This window comes from Hippopotamus amphibius, chromosome 14 (assembly GCF_030028045.1).
Source record: "Hippopotamus amphibius kiboko isolate mHipAmp2 chromosome 14, mHipAmp2.hap2, whole genome shotgun sequence".
NCBI lineage: Eukaryota > Metazoa > Chordata > Mammalia > Artiodactyla > Hippopotamidae > Hippopotamus > Hippopotamus amphibius.
In genome coordinates this window covers 56,280,312-56,294,653 of record NC_080199.1, presented here as the reverse complement: position 1 = coordinate 56,294,653, position 14,342 = coordinate 56,280,312, and the positions used below count along the sequence as shown (strand labels likewise).

At 34.8% G+C, this 14,342-nt stretch overlaps 1 protein-coding gene across 13 annotated transcripts in view; it reads right to left on the bottom strand.

Annotated features, from left to right (window-relative positions):
- DGKH (diacylglycerol kinase eta) overlaps window positions 1–14,342 on the bottom strand; it is a 182,611-nt gene that overhangs the window by 31,465 nt on the left and 136,804 nt on the right. For all 13 annotated transcript variants that reach the window (XR_009049070.1, XM_057707879.1, XM_057707880.1 and 10 more), the window contains 4 exons: window positions 12,029–12,128; window positions 10,246–10,519; window positions 9,292–9,414; window positions 5,941–6,066 (listed from right to left, as the gene is read on the bottom strand). Coding sequence is in view for 12 of the 13 variants with exons in the window: in XM_057707879.1 (XP_057563862.1) it covers window positions 5,941–6,066; window positions 9,292–9,414; window positions 10,246–10,519; window positions 12,029–12,128 (623 nt within the window). In the remaining variant the exon portion in view is untranslated. The remainder of the gene's footprint in view (window positions 1–5,940; window positions 6,067–9,291; window positions 9,415–10,245; window positions 10,520–12,028; window positions 12,129–14,342) is intronic.

Here is a 14,342-nt window from a genome sequence, read left to right as displayed (position 1 = left end):
GCCTTTCCAGAACCAAATGTGTTCTGGACTTATCTCTTTTTTAAAATATTTTCTTTAAGATAATTCACATACCATGAAATTCACACCTTTAAAATACATAATTCAGTTGTTTGTAGTATATACACAAAGTTGTGCAATGATCACTACTATCTAACTGAGAACTTCTTGCTACCCCCAAAAGAAACCCCTACCCATTAGCAGTCATTTTTCCATTCTTCCCATTGCCCCCTGTTCTCAGATTCTGGAAACCACTAAACTATTTTATTTCTCTGTGGATTTGACTATTCTGGACATTTCGTGTATATGGAATCATATAATATATGCCTTTTTGTGTTGAGCTTCTTTCACTTGGCATAATGTTTTCAAGGGTATGTTGTAGCACATATCAGTGTTTCATCCTTTTTAATGGTTGACTAATATTCCATTGTATGGATATATCACATGTTGTTTCTCCATTCATCAACTGGTAAATATTTGGGTTGTTTCCACTTTTTTGCTACTATAAAGAGTATTGCTATAAACAGTCATGTACTAGTTCTTGTGTAGAGGTATATTTTCAGTTCTTATGGGTATATATGTAGTAGTAGAATTTCTGGATTATATGTTAACTCTGTGTTTAACCCTTTGAGGAACTGCTAAACTGTTTTTTGAAATGGCTGCACCATTTTACATTCTAACCAGCAATGTATGAAAGTTCCAATCTCTCCATGTCCTTGCCAATATTTGTTATTATCTGTTTTTTTTTGATAGCCATTCCAGTAGGGTAAAGTGGTATCTCCTTATGGATTTGACTTGCATTTCCCTGATGAGTAATGATGTTGAGCACCTTTTCATGTGCTTATTGGACGTTTGTATAACTTTTAGGAAAAATGTCTACTCAGATCCTCTGCCCATTTTTAAATTGGGATATATCTTTCTATTGTTGAATTTTTAAGATTTATCTATATATCTTGGACACCAGTCCTTTATCAGATATATTACTTGCAACTATTTTCTCCCATCCTGTGGACTGTCATCTCACTTTCTTAATGGTGCCCTTTGAAACACAAAAATCTTTAATTTTAATGAAGTCCAATTTATCTTTTTTTTCTTTTGTTGTTTGTGTTTTTGGAGACATGTCTAAGAAACTATTGCCTAATCCAAGATTATGAACATTTATGTCTTTTTCATTTTATAGTTTCATATTTTTAGCTCTTACATTTTAATCTTTTATCCATAATGAGTTAATTTTTATATATGTTGTGAGGAAGGGGTCCATCATAATTTTTTGTATGTTAAGATCTAGTTGTCCCACCTCATGAAACTTAAAAGCTTTTGCACAGTGAAAGAAACCATAAACAAGACTAAAAGGCAACCCTCAGAATGGGAAAAAATAGTTGCCTATGAAACAACGGACAAAGGATTAACCTCCAAAATATACAAGCAGCTCATGCAGCTTCATACCAAAAAAGCAAATAACCCAATCCACAAATGGGCAGAAGACCTAAATAGACATTTCTCCAAAGAAGACATACAGATGGCCAACACACACATGAAAAGATGCTCAACATCACTCATCATCAGAGAAATGCAAGTCAAAGCCACAATGAGGTATCACCTCACACCGATCAGAATGGCCATCATCACAAAATCTGGAAACCACAAATGTTGGAGAGGGTGTGGAGAAAAGGGAACTCTCCCGCACTGTTGGTGGGAATGGAAGTTGGTACAGCCACTATGGAAAACAATTTGGAGGTTCCTTAAAAAACTACAAATAGAACTACCATATGATCCAGTAATCCCACTACTGGGCATATACCCAAAGAAAACCATAATCCCAAAAGAAACATGTACCATGTTTACTGCAGCACTATTTACGATAGCCAGGACATGGAAGCAACCTAAATGCCCATCAACAAACGAATGGATAAAGAAGATGTGGCATATATATACAATGGAATATTACTCAGCTATAAAAAGGGATGAGATGGAGCTATATGTCATGAGGTGGGTAGACCTAGAGTCTGTCATACAGAGTGAAGTAAGTCAGAAAGAGAAAGACAAATATTGTATGCTAACTCACATATATGGAATCTAAAAATGGTACTGATGAACTCAGTGACAAGAACAAGGATGCAGATGCAGAGAATGGACTGGAGAACTTGAAGTTTGGGAGGGGGCGGGGGGTGAAGGGGAAGCTGAGACGAAGTGAGAGAGTAGCACAGACATATATATACTACAAACTGTAAAATAGATAGCCAGTGGGAAGTTGTTGTATAACAAAGGGAGTTCAACTCGAGGATGGATGATGCCTTAGAGGACTGGGACGAGGAGGGTGGGGGGGACTTGAGGGAGGGTGGGGGGGAGTCGAGGGAGGAAGGGAATACGGGGATATGTGTATAAAAACAGATGATTGAACTTGGTGTACCCCCCCAAAAATAATAAATAAATAAATAAAATTAATTAAAAAAAAAAAAAGAAAGATCTAGTTGTCCCAGTACCACTGACTGAAAAGACTATTCTTTCCCCATTAAATAATTGTCTTAGCACATTTGTTGAAAATCAACTGACCATAAATGTAGGGGTTTATTTCTGGACCCTCAGTTCTATTGATCTATATGACTACTTTCATGCTAGTACTATGCAGTTTTGATTATTGTAGCTTTGGAGGAAATTTTGAAATCAGAAAGTATGTTTCCTTCAGCTTTGTTTTTCCTTTTCAAGGCTTTTCAGCTATCCTGAGTTCTTTGCATTTCCATATGACTTTTAAGATCAGCTTATCAATTTCTTCAAAAAAGGCAATTGTGATTTTGATAGGGTTTGTGTGGAATCTTTAGCTCAATTTGAGGAGAGCTCCCATCTTAATAATATTAAGTCCTCTGATCCATGAACACAAATGTCTTTCAATTTAGTTGTGTCTTTTAAAGTTTCTTTCAGCAATGTTTTGTAGTTTTCAGTGTTCAAATAGTTCACCTTCTTGGTTAAATTACTCAATTTTTTGGTTATTTTGGATGCTATTGGAAATTATTAAGATCTTCAGATTGTTCATTATTAGTGTACAGAAATACAATTACTTTTTGTATATTGCTATTTTATCCTGCAACCTTGTTGTTCTTGTTTATTAGCTCTAATTGGGTATGTGTGCATGTATGTGTGCGTGTGTGTGCGTGTGTGTGTATTCCTTAGGATTTTTTATATACAAGGTCAGTGTGTGAAGAGATACAGTTTTGCTTTCTCCTTTCCAATTTGAATGCCTTTAATTCTTTTTATTTTGCCTAATTGCCCAAGCTAGAACCTCCAATGATGTTGAATAGAAAGCCCAGTATGGACATCCTCATTTTGTTCCTAATATTAGGGAGAAAAATTTCAGCTTTTCACCATTAAATATGAGGTTGGCTGTAGATTTTTCACAGACGCCCTCATCAGGCTGAAGAAATTTCTTTCTATTCCTAGTTTGTTGAGTGGTATTACCACCAGAGGGTGTCAAATTTTTTAAAAATGCCCTTTCTGTATTTATTGAGATGATTGTACAGTTTTTGTTCCTTATTCTATTAAGATGGTATATCACATTGATTAATTTTCATATGTTGAATCAATTCTGCATTACTAGGATACTATCCACTTGATCATGGTGTATAATTCTTTTTATAAGTTTTTGGATTCAGTTAGGATTTTGCTGAGGATTTTTGTGTTGATATTCATCAAGGATATTGGCTTTTAGCTTTCCTATGATGTCTTTGACTGGTTTTGGTGTCAGGGTAATACTGGCCTCATAGAATGAGCTAGAAAGTGTTCTTTCAAAAAAAAAAAAGAAAAAAAGACACAAATGATCTTATTTCCAAAACAGAAAGAGACTCATCACAGACAAAGAAAACAAACTTATGGTTACCAAAGGGGAAAGGGAGGTGGGGGAGGAATACATTAGGAGGCTGAGATTAACATACACAAACTACTATGCATAAAGTAAATAACCAACAAGGATCTACTGTATAGCACCAGAAACTATACTCAATATTATGTACTAACCTATAAGGGAAAAGAATCTGAAAAAGAAAAAAAATATATAAAACTGAATTGCTGTGCTGTACACCAGAAACTTACATGATATTGTAAATCAACTATATTTTAATAAGAAATAAATAAAAGTTTACAAAAGTGTTCTTTCTTTTTCTAGTTTTTGGAAGAGTTTGTCAGGGACTGGTGTGTTAATTCTGCTTTAAACATTTGGTAGAATTCACTAGTGAAGCAATTTGGGCCTGGGCTTTTCTTTGGAAGAAGTTATTTGATTACTAATTCAATCTCTTTACTTGTCATAGGTCCAACTAGATTTTCTATTTCTTCTTGAATCAATTTCAGTAGTTTGCTTGTTTCTAGGAGTTTGTCCATTTCATCTAAGTTATCTAATTTGTTGGCATGCAATATTTTATAGTTTTTCCATCCAATTCTTTCTATTTCTGTAAGGTCCATAGCGATGGCTTCTCTTTCATTACTAATTTCAGGAATTTGAATCTTCTCTCTTATTTCCTGGGTGAGTCTAGGTAAAGGCTTATCAATTTTGTTAAACTTCACAGAACCAACTTTTGGTTTTATTGATTTCCTGTATTGTTTTCTATTCTTTATTTCACTTATTTCCACCCAAATCTTTATTATTTCCTTCCTACTGTTTGTTTTGGGTTTGTTTGCTCTTATTTTTCTAGTTTATTAAAGTGGAGAGTTAGGTTTTTGTAATCATTCTACTTTTTTAATATAGATATTTAATACATTTCACTCTAGCTCTACTTTAGCTGCATCAAATAAATTTTGGTATAATGTATTTTTGTTTTCATTCATATCAAAGTATTTTTAAAAATCTCTTGTGATTTTTTTCTTTGACCCACATATTTCCACATATTTGTGCATTTCCCAAATTTCCCTCTGTTATTGATTTTTAATTTCATTCCACTGTGGTTAGAGATCATACTTTGCATGATTTCAATCCTCCTAAATTTATTTATTTATTATTTAAAATATTTAATTAATTAATTTATTTGGTTGTGCTGGGTCTTAGTTGCAGCAAGCAGGCTCCTTAGTTGCGACACATGGGCTCCTCAGTTGTGGCTCACAGGCTCCTTAGTTGTGGCATGTGAACTCTCAGTTGTGCCATGCATGTGGGATTGAACCCAGGCCCCCTGCATTGGGAGCTCTGAGTCTTAACCACTGTGTCACCAGGGAAGTCCCTCTACATTTATTTAGCACTGTTTTATGGCCTAATATATGGTCTATCCTGGAGAATTTTCCATATGCGCTTGAGAAGAAAGTATATTCTGCTATCGTTAGGTGGAGTGCTCTGTAGACACATTAGCTATACTTGTCTGATGTGTTTTTCAAGTTTTCTATTTCCTTGTTGATCTCTGTCTAGTTCTATTCATTACTGAAAGTGGGATAATAAAGTTGCCAACTATTATTATTGAATTATGATTCATCTTAAAAATAATTTGTAGGCAAAACTGATTTTCAGGGTGTAATTTGGGTTCCAATCTACTCTGGAATGAATCTGGAAAATTTTCACTAAGTCAAACAAATGGTATTTAAGGAGACCTCTGAGACATCTACATTTACCTCCCATCCCTTCCACACAAGTCCTAATCCCAAGCCTTTTTCCAGGGAAGGCTATGGAGATACATAAAAGGTAGTAAAATATAAGATCAAATTTGCCATAAGTACTTAAATGCAGATTCCTGGGCTCCACTCTAGAACTACTCAATCACAATTTCTCATGGCAGAGTCCAGGAACATGTGCTTTAATACTTCCTAGGCAATTCTTAAACACACTTAAGCCTAAGGATCTGGACTTTGGTTGTCCAAGAACATTCTCTTAAAGGAACATTTATCTTTAAGAACACATGTCTATAGGTCAGGACAATGAGTACTTATACATTTTCACAGAAATATAAGTACACCATGTTTCAGAATCAGTACTACCTGGGCAGATTATTCTGGTATTGAGCACAGGGAGGTTTTCTTTGCTGGCTGCCACAGCTGGACCAGAACCAGAGTCAGTTTGGGAACGACTTGTCCGGCCATCTGGAGACCGAGGTGCAGTTTTAACTGTTGGCAAAAAGTCCAGATTAAAAAGAGCTATTGGTAAAGTTATAAAAATAGGCAAGTCCCTATACACTCATGACGTAAAATAATTTCATACATGTTTAATCAGTGGAACTGAAAATATTACATTGTGTTTACCTATTCTTTTACCATTTTCTGTTCATTTCCTTGGAATTTAGTATGTAGAAGGAACCTGCCACAGATAGATGTCTTGATCTCCCATTTCAGATAGCAAATAATAAAAAATAGATGCGTACCATAATTAAAGGTCATTGATACTCATAATTTGAATGTAAGAAATCCATATTTAAAGAAAAAGGAAATTTTGAAGCCTGACAATTTTTGAAAATGAACATATGTGTTGTAATGTATACTACCAATGCAATCCTTTTCTCAAAAATGTTGGGTAAATGATCAAATTTAATTCATGTAATTCCCAGAGCTAACAGTGAAACATGAGTTACATTTTCTTTTACACATGGAAGGAAAAAAAATTATTTTTTTCAAATGAAACCAATATACTTTTCCTGTACTTCCCAATTAATTATTTACTCAAGACAATGATTTGTCCCAAACAGTTCTATCATATTCTTATAAAAGCTCAATACATTTAAAAAATTATTTCAAAACAGAATTACTCTCAAAGTAAACAACAAAAAGAGAGATTTAATCCTAGGTAAACTGGGGCAATTTAATGGAGACCAAACAGTATCTTTAACTAATTTAGGAGCGATTGGCAGGTGTTTAAAAAAACAGTAATCCTCAAACTCAATTTAAAAATACTCCAAAACTTAATTATCTTTACTCTCCCTAAGACTAATTACAAACTAACTATATTAATCTTACACTCTCATCTCTCTGTTCAAAAACAGTCCAGTTGCACTAAGAAAAAGTTGCAGAACAGCCACTCTTTTTTTTTGACAGATGAGAGCCCTGGAACTAATTTCTAACAAAAACAACCTTTTGATATTCATCTCTGATAAAAACCAGAGAGCATCGTAGTGACTAAGATTGATGTTCCACTGCAGGTAACTAAATTAGTGTTTCATGGTTCTTCTTAAACATAACATCTCATTGATCATATTAATGTGTATTTTGCACATCTCAGACATATGAGTTATTATATAATTCAATGATAAATACAATGAATGTGCTTCAAAAAATTAATGATTAACACAGAAACACTTCTACTGCTACTGATTCCCACTAAATTGGATTACTAGCCAAAAATTAAGATCAAATACTGCACCATAAAGACTTGTACAATCTATGCCTATTTCAATAACAATATCTACATCACTGTATCTATTTTTTTGGTTTCCTTTGCAGACTATAAAAGAAGTATCAAATTCATCAGAGTACATTAAGGTAAGATGGTAGCTGGTTGGAAAACCATTACCAATGAATGCTGAAAAACCAACCCTCCGAAGACAGCCACTTATTATATCCAGAATGAGCAGCGTACAGGTATCAGTGTGCTATATTACATTACAGAAATATCTGGAGAATATTGCTCAAAACGGGGCATCAAATTTTAATGGGACATGATATTGACTGAATGGGTGCAATTAGAAAAACAAAAGGTTTAAAATCACGAAGTTAGATTGGTAAAACAATTTAGGAAAGAGAATCTGGAAAAGAAGATATAATGTGTGGGAAGAGGATATGATGTGATGAAAGTTGTTTTCAGTATCATTTAAGGGTTGCCACATGGCAGTCATCTTCAATATTATGAAATGATGTGTATAAAATTGCTTTTAAACTAACTATAAAGCACTACATAAACGCCAGTAGTTGCTACTGTTAACATTATCCTACATAAAGCTTTATTAATCATAACTGTAATCATGGGTAGAAATTTAAGAAAGAAAATATAAAGCTCAATACATGAACAGAAGCAAAACTTTTTAACAATTAGACCATGGTCTTTCTGACCATGAGAACGGGAGGTACTGAAAGTGAGTAGTCTGAAGGTTCAATGACCACCGGTCTAGGCTGTAAAAAATGCCTGCGTTGGATTATATCCTGCAATGGGACCATTTAAGGTCTAAAAAGTCCAAGGTTATAAAGTTGGGTTGTGTGCTGGAATAGGTACACAACCTTAAGATCTAAAAGGACTAAGGTTGTAGAATATGAAAGTTGCATGTCAGACATGTGAGGTCTATAATATGGTCTAACTGCAAAGGTTTTAAGAGTTTTAAATACAATTAAAAACTATTCTTTCAAAGTTAGAGTAGTTAGTAGCAGCAACAGCGGAAGTAGCAGCAATAATTATAATAGCGATAATGACAGGAAACATTCCTTTACAGCACAATGTACCAGGTGCTATTCTAGGCACTTAATGTGTGTTAACTTATTTAAACGTCACAACAAGTAGGTACATGATTATCCACATTTTACAAATAAGGAAGCCACAGAGAACTTAATTAATCTACCCAAGTTTATATGTAATGACAGTAAAAGCCAAAATTTAATGATTGCGAACAGTTGTGCTATGATAGTATTGATTTTCATTCGTATTGTGTAATTATTTTCATAATCTTCTCATCTTCATTAACATTTCCGCTTTGTTTTATTCTAGTAAATTAATAACTTTTCCCTTGCACAATGTGAAATATTAAACGTATAAATTCATCTTCAATTAAAAGGTAAAGGTAGAGAAAGAGTTAATATTCTTCAAGCAACTACATATTAATTTCCTGGTAAAAAGTATTTCAGTGAAGATATGGCTGTAACTAGATGTCCTATGATTTTAAAACTTACTTTAGCAATAAGGATTATCAACCATCTAGGATGATCAATGGAACTCAGGGTCTGATAAATTACTTAAATGCCAATGTTTACGCATGTGGGGCCTGCAGCTTCCATATTATTCTCAAAGGAAGCTGAGGGCTAAAACAGATTACAATCTGATGTTTTGGTGTTTACTCTTTCTTCAGGAAAATTAAGATATTTAGCCCTGTTTGGCCCCCAAATCCTTAGTTTATTATGATGATTTCTAGATTATATGATAAAAAAGGTATTTGAGAGGACTTGACAATGGTCTAAATAATGTTATCTTCATTATTTTAGCATTCATGAATGTCTAAGGCTCTAACTTCTGAAAAGCCTTGTTAAAAATATAAACACAAATACAGTAGTTTATTTCAAACAGATAAGCCTTTAGAAAAATAAAAGCAGAATTACATTCAATTTAATTCCAAAATAGTTTTATCATAGTTTTCTTACCGGCTAATGACTCTTTTGCATCATCTTCTTTTGATTCGTCTTTAGACTCATCTGTTTCTGTGCTATCGTAATCGAATGACTGATTAACTGGTTCAGAGGAGTGGACTGTCTGGTCATCCATCACTTTAAGTAGCAAGAAGAGAAAATTGTTTAAACAAGCAAAAATAAGATCCATGAATATTCAAATATGCGTAAGAAAGGAAAATTGAAATATAAACACAAAGAAATTCCATATTCACAAATTAAACACTGATTGGCAATAAACTCTGGGGTCAGGTGATGTCTGTAAGTATCAGAGATTATAAAAGGAAATATTTTAAATTGTCAAAATTGGGAATTCCCTGACGGTCCAGTGGTTAGGACTCTGCACTTCCACTGCCGGGGTGGGGTGGGGCAGGGTTCAGTCCCTGGTGGAGAAACGAAGATCCCGCATGCCCCGGTGGCACGGCCAAAAAAAAAAAAGCTTGTCAAAATTATATTTTTATCAGAACAAAAATAAAATACAAGAATTTTAGAGAATGAAATACAAGTCCAATTGCAAGTTACAATCTGTAAAGGGCTTTTGACTATTAACTATTCATATTAAAGTTAACTTTTAGTCTACTAAAATTCTAAGAGACGTACACATATTACATCAATACAAAAAGTCAAAATATGGGTGGAACTTTTACAAACTTTTGAAAAAGCAACACAAACATTTAGGAAATAAATGTTAAAATATTTTCAAAGTAGTTTATCGGTTTGGTTTTCTTTAAGAATTGAACAGATTCCAGTTAAAAAATTTTAATTTTAGAAATACGATTTAAAGGTAATTTTAAATTTCATTTTGCTTCCAGTGTACTTTATCTCTGAAACTTTTTTAAGTGTGTCCAGTCTGACCAGTATGAAAATTCCCTTGAGCTTGCCATAGGAACGCGGCTAACTTCTTCAGAAGCTGCTTTTGTTAATGTGTACCTTTTCCGGCCTCTTCAATGACTTGCCTCACTGCTTTCTTTAAACTGTTTGCCCTCAGCATTATTTCCCTCGGTTTGACAGCTTTCTGGGAGGAAGGTTTTGTAGTGTCATCCAAGAGTTGTTCCTTGCTTTCACACAAGGATTCTTCGCTGGAAGATTCCACAGTATCTTCTTCTACAATGAGAGGACTGATGCCCGGAAGAATTGGACCAGCCTGGGAATCTGTGTGCAAAGCCTGGAGCAGTTGTTCAAGCTTCTCATTTAGTACTGAACACTAAGACAAAAAACACGGTAATGAATCTTCATTTAGCGGAGATGGAAAGTGATAGTTTAAATGAACGTTTTTTGATTTTTAGAGGAAAGATACCTACACTGATGTTTATCATTAACTGGCTATCTGTTATAAATTATATATTAGACAGCTATGGACTTAATAATGCATAATTTTTTAAAACATAGCACAATTATTCTGTAAATTTACCGAATTATACTTCCAGAACTATTCAGACACCATTGCATGGGTGAAAATCTTTATAATCTTCCCAAAGCTATTTTTCTTTAAGAGAAAACAACAAAACCTTCGTGATAAAGTGACACATTACATAAACAATTTACACATTATACAAAATTTGCTGTACATTATACAAAACACTGCATAAACTTTTTTTAAGTAATCAACTTACAGTACTGATTTTAGCATCCCAAACTGCCCAGTCTGGCTGAATCTTGTAAACTCACCTTCAAAGCTTTGGTTTTGCAAAGGAGTGACGGCACTTAAGGGATTATTAGCTCAAAGAAAGAGAAAAAGGAACATGCATAGGATAAGAAAGAACGATGCGGAAAGAAAAACATGTACTGGGCCCTTGTTTCTTCCTGCTTTTCTTGAATTCCTAAGGGTAAAGAAACATTTAGGACTGAAGCTATTGATATTACTGCCTAATATACCTTTTCTCTCCACACAATTTCCAATCCCTTCCGCCTCCTTTTGTCTTTGATGACATGCCAAGACAAAGTTACAGCAGAAAGAGTTGAGACAAAAGTGTGACTACAGAGGCTTTCTGTTTTCTGAAGCTCTCCACAGTGTAGAAAAACAAGAGAAAGAGGCTGAAAACTTCAAATGCATATTCCTATTTTCTTTCCCTTCCTCTCAATCAAGCCACCATCTACAGCTGGAGAAGATCATGCCTTTGCAAAGCCCAAGAGAGCCAAGCCTTTCGCGAGAATGCCCTGCGGTGGACAAATGAAAGCAAAGACTGTAGCTTTCAAGGTTCAGTAAACTGTTCTTATTTTAGCCTCAGAAAGCTCACAAAGGAAAAAAAAATCTCTATAAAGGAAAAGGCAAAGCAAGAAACAGAACCCTGAAAGAGGCGAGGATCAGAATATCTGGGGAATCCGAGCAACCACGCTGGGAGGGAACTTGAGTGGCCAAGGTTTGCCTGGAAATGGAAAACCATTCTTCTCCCCACTGGAACGCCAGCTGTGCAGCATTTTACCCCATGTGACCCGACTACTGTGCATTTCTCCTTCAAAATGTCAATCAGTGCGACAAAGGAGTTGAGTTATCAAATTCGGAGTGTGGGTCTCAGCAATGCAGTTTTCTGACATATTAAAGGGACTAAGCATAAAATATGTTTTAAACCCTCATATCTGATTCAAAAGTAATTTCTCCCTTGGTTTAAGATGTTTTGGGAGGAAAGGCACTTAATCAATTTAGCTGTAAAACACAGGGCGATGTTAACACTGTCAGTAAAAAACTTTCATGTCCTGAACGTGTCCCGCTTACTTTATTGGCCACGGCGTCGGCTGCAACAGCTTTTTCCAGCGTTTTCTCATGTGCCTTCTCTACTTTGGCAACGAAATCCTTTACAGTTTCACAAAGTATCCTTTGAAGAAAAGACATTGTGCAATTCAGGAAACTCAACAGGCTGATTTGCTTTGATTTACAAACATATTTAAAAATAAGCACAATTAAGTAACCTGTTAAAATATGGGGATTGTTTGTTTATAGACCCATACTTGTACCTGCTGTGTAACAAGTCCTAGATAAGTTCAAGACATCTGAAGGAATAAATGGACGCATGAATAAACCTTGCTCTACATAATTTAAGTAAGTCGTTTTAAGGTTATAACAAGCCTTTCTCAAATACTTAAATTTTTAAAATTCTTGAGTAGTTTTAGATCTTATTTAAAAAGGAAAGCATTATCTTCTGCATCTTATGTATACTTATAACGACTTGCAGTGTTGAGCAACCAAGAATAAATCCGTCACTATAGTGTCACTGGTGCCCTCCTATTCATTACATGGGTACCTACATTCTTCCTGAAGAGGAAAGAGGTTGTGCGTTATGCTGGAAACCAACCTGCCAATTGAACTGAGTTATAGTCTCTGTGAATCCATTTCTTTTTTCCCCTTAAGATGACCAACGTAATACCACGTAGACTAAGTGAATTTAGGTCTCGTTAGTGTCAGCAATATATGGTTTACTTGTTTGTTTCTTTTAATTACATTTGGTTTCTTTGCAATAGAAATAGACTAAAAGAAAAAAACTAACCTGAAACGTTAACAAATTCGTCAAAAGTCTTTAGAGCTGATGTTGGATTAAAAACTACAACCAGCAGAATGGTATATGACCAGCTTTTTGTAGCAAGTGCTTATAAAGTGATTTTGAAAACAAAATCAGGCTGTTTTAAAATAATAATATTTGTCTTTAACATTGATAGAGGTGGAGGAATTTTAGGGAAAAGATTGCAGTAATTATTTTTTTCTATTATACTCACAATTTTCTCTGTTATGTGAGTGACATAAGTATTCCAGATACCTAAGTATTAGGAAACTGAGCCATATAAGAGATACAGTACACATACACACACACACACACACACACACACACACACACACACTCTCCTCAAGCCATCATATTTATCATCTAAGAAATAAATGAATTACTGCTAACAATTTTTGTTTTGTTTGTTGTTTTTGGCAATTGTTTCTAGATTTCACTTGGACAAAAGGTAATACTTCCTAACCTTCAACCTTTTGGGTTGGCCTTTTAAACTCAAATTTCTACAGAGACTCTAACCATTTATTAGAGATCCATTCATGTGTTTCATGTCAAGTTTGGTCTTCTTTGTTCATATATAACATTTTTATGGCATTTCTTAAAATATTAAGACAGGCTACTATGAAATTTCTTCTATGAACTTTACTGAATGTTTTTCTAAGATGCCCCATGTTTAGGAAGAAGAAACACTGACATTCCCTCCTCTTTGTGGAACTCCAAAATAGGGAGGCTTTCCTTGCTATTATTACAACAGTGCGTTGATATAAATTTTCTTCTTGGATTTGTGAAACTGCATAGGCCATACCATTATCATAGCAACTTGTGCTGGTATTTCACTAACTCCTAGGGACAGGGTCTATCGGTCCATCAGCCTGGGAATGAAAGGGCAACACAGGTGCTTCCTCACATGTGCCACGATGCTGAGGCAGACAGAGGCTCAGGGAGAGAGTAGGATTCTGTGTTAGGAGAACACTTGCCACTTGGGAGAATCTTATGGTCGGTCCATTAAGTTCCATATTTCAGAAGATAGAGGATATTTATAATCCAGAGGAATGAATTCACTTTTTGTTACACCTAAATGGTGAACGCAGAGTTTTTTAAAATAGAAATAAAATGTATACTTAACAGCAGTATGATTTCAAAGTCACACCAACTGGGAACTGGCAAAATTGGGGAAAACCTGTTTTAAGATGTATTTACTATAGCAACACCAAAAACATTCTCCAACTGATACAGTTTCCCCCTTTAATACATAAAGACCTCCAGAAAATGGGTGCAAAAACCAAACGAATGAAAGTGGAACATGGATCTTCGCATAAAGCTAAAAATATTCTAAATTCCTAATTCCGCATTTAATTAACATTAGTCACCACTTTGATGAGGTGTATCCAGCATCATATTTCTTTAGTTTTGCCCTCTCTCTTCCAAGCTGAACGTGGTCAAGTGTGTGCATCAAATATTCAGTTGAAGCTGACAACAGTCCACACAGCACGCCTGATGACTTCCACCATCGTCTCAATATGTTATATTTATGAG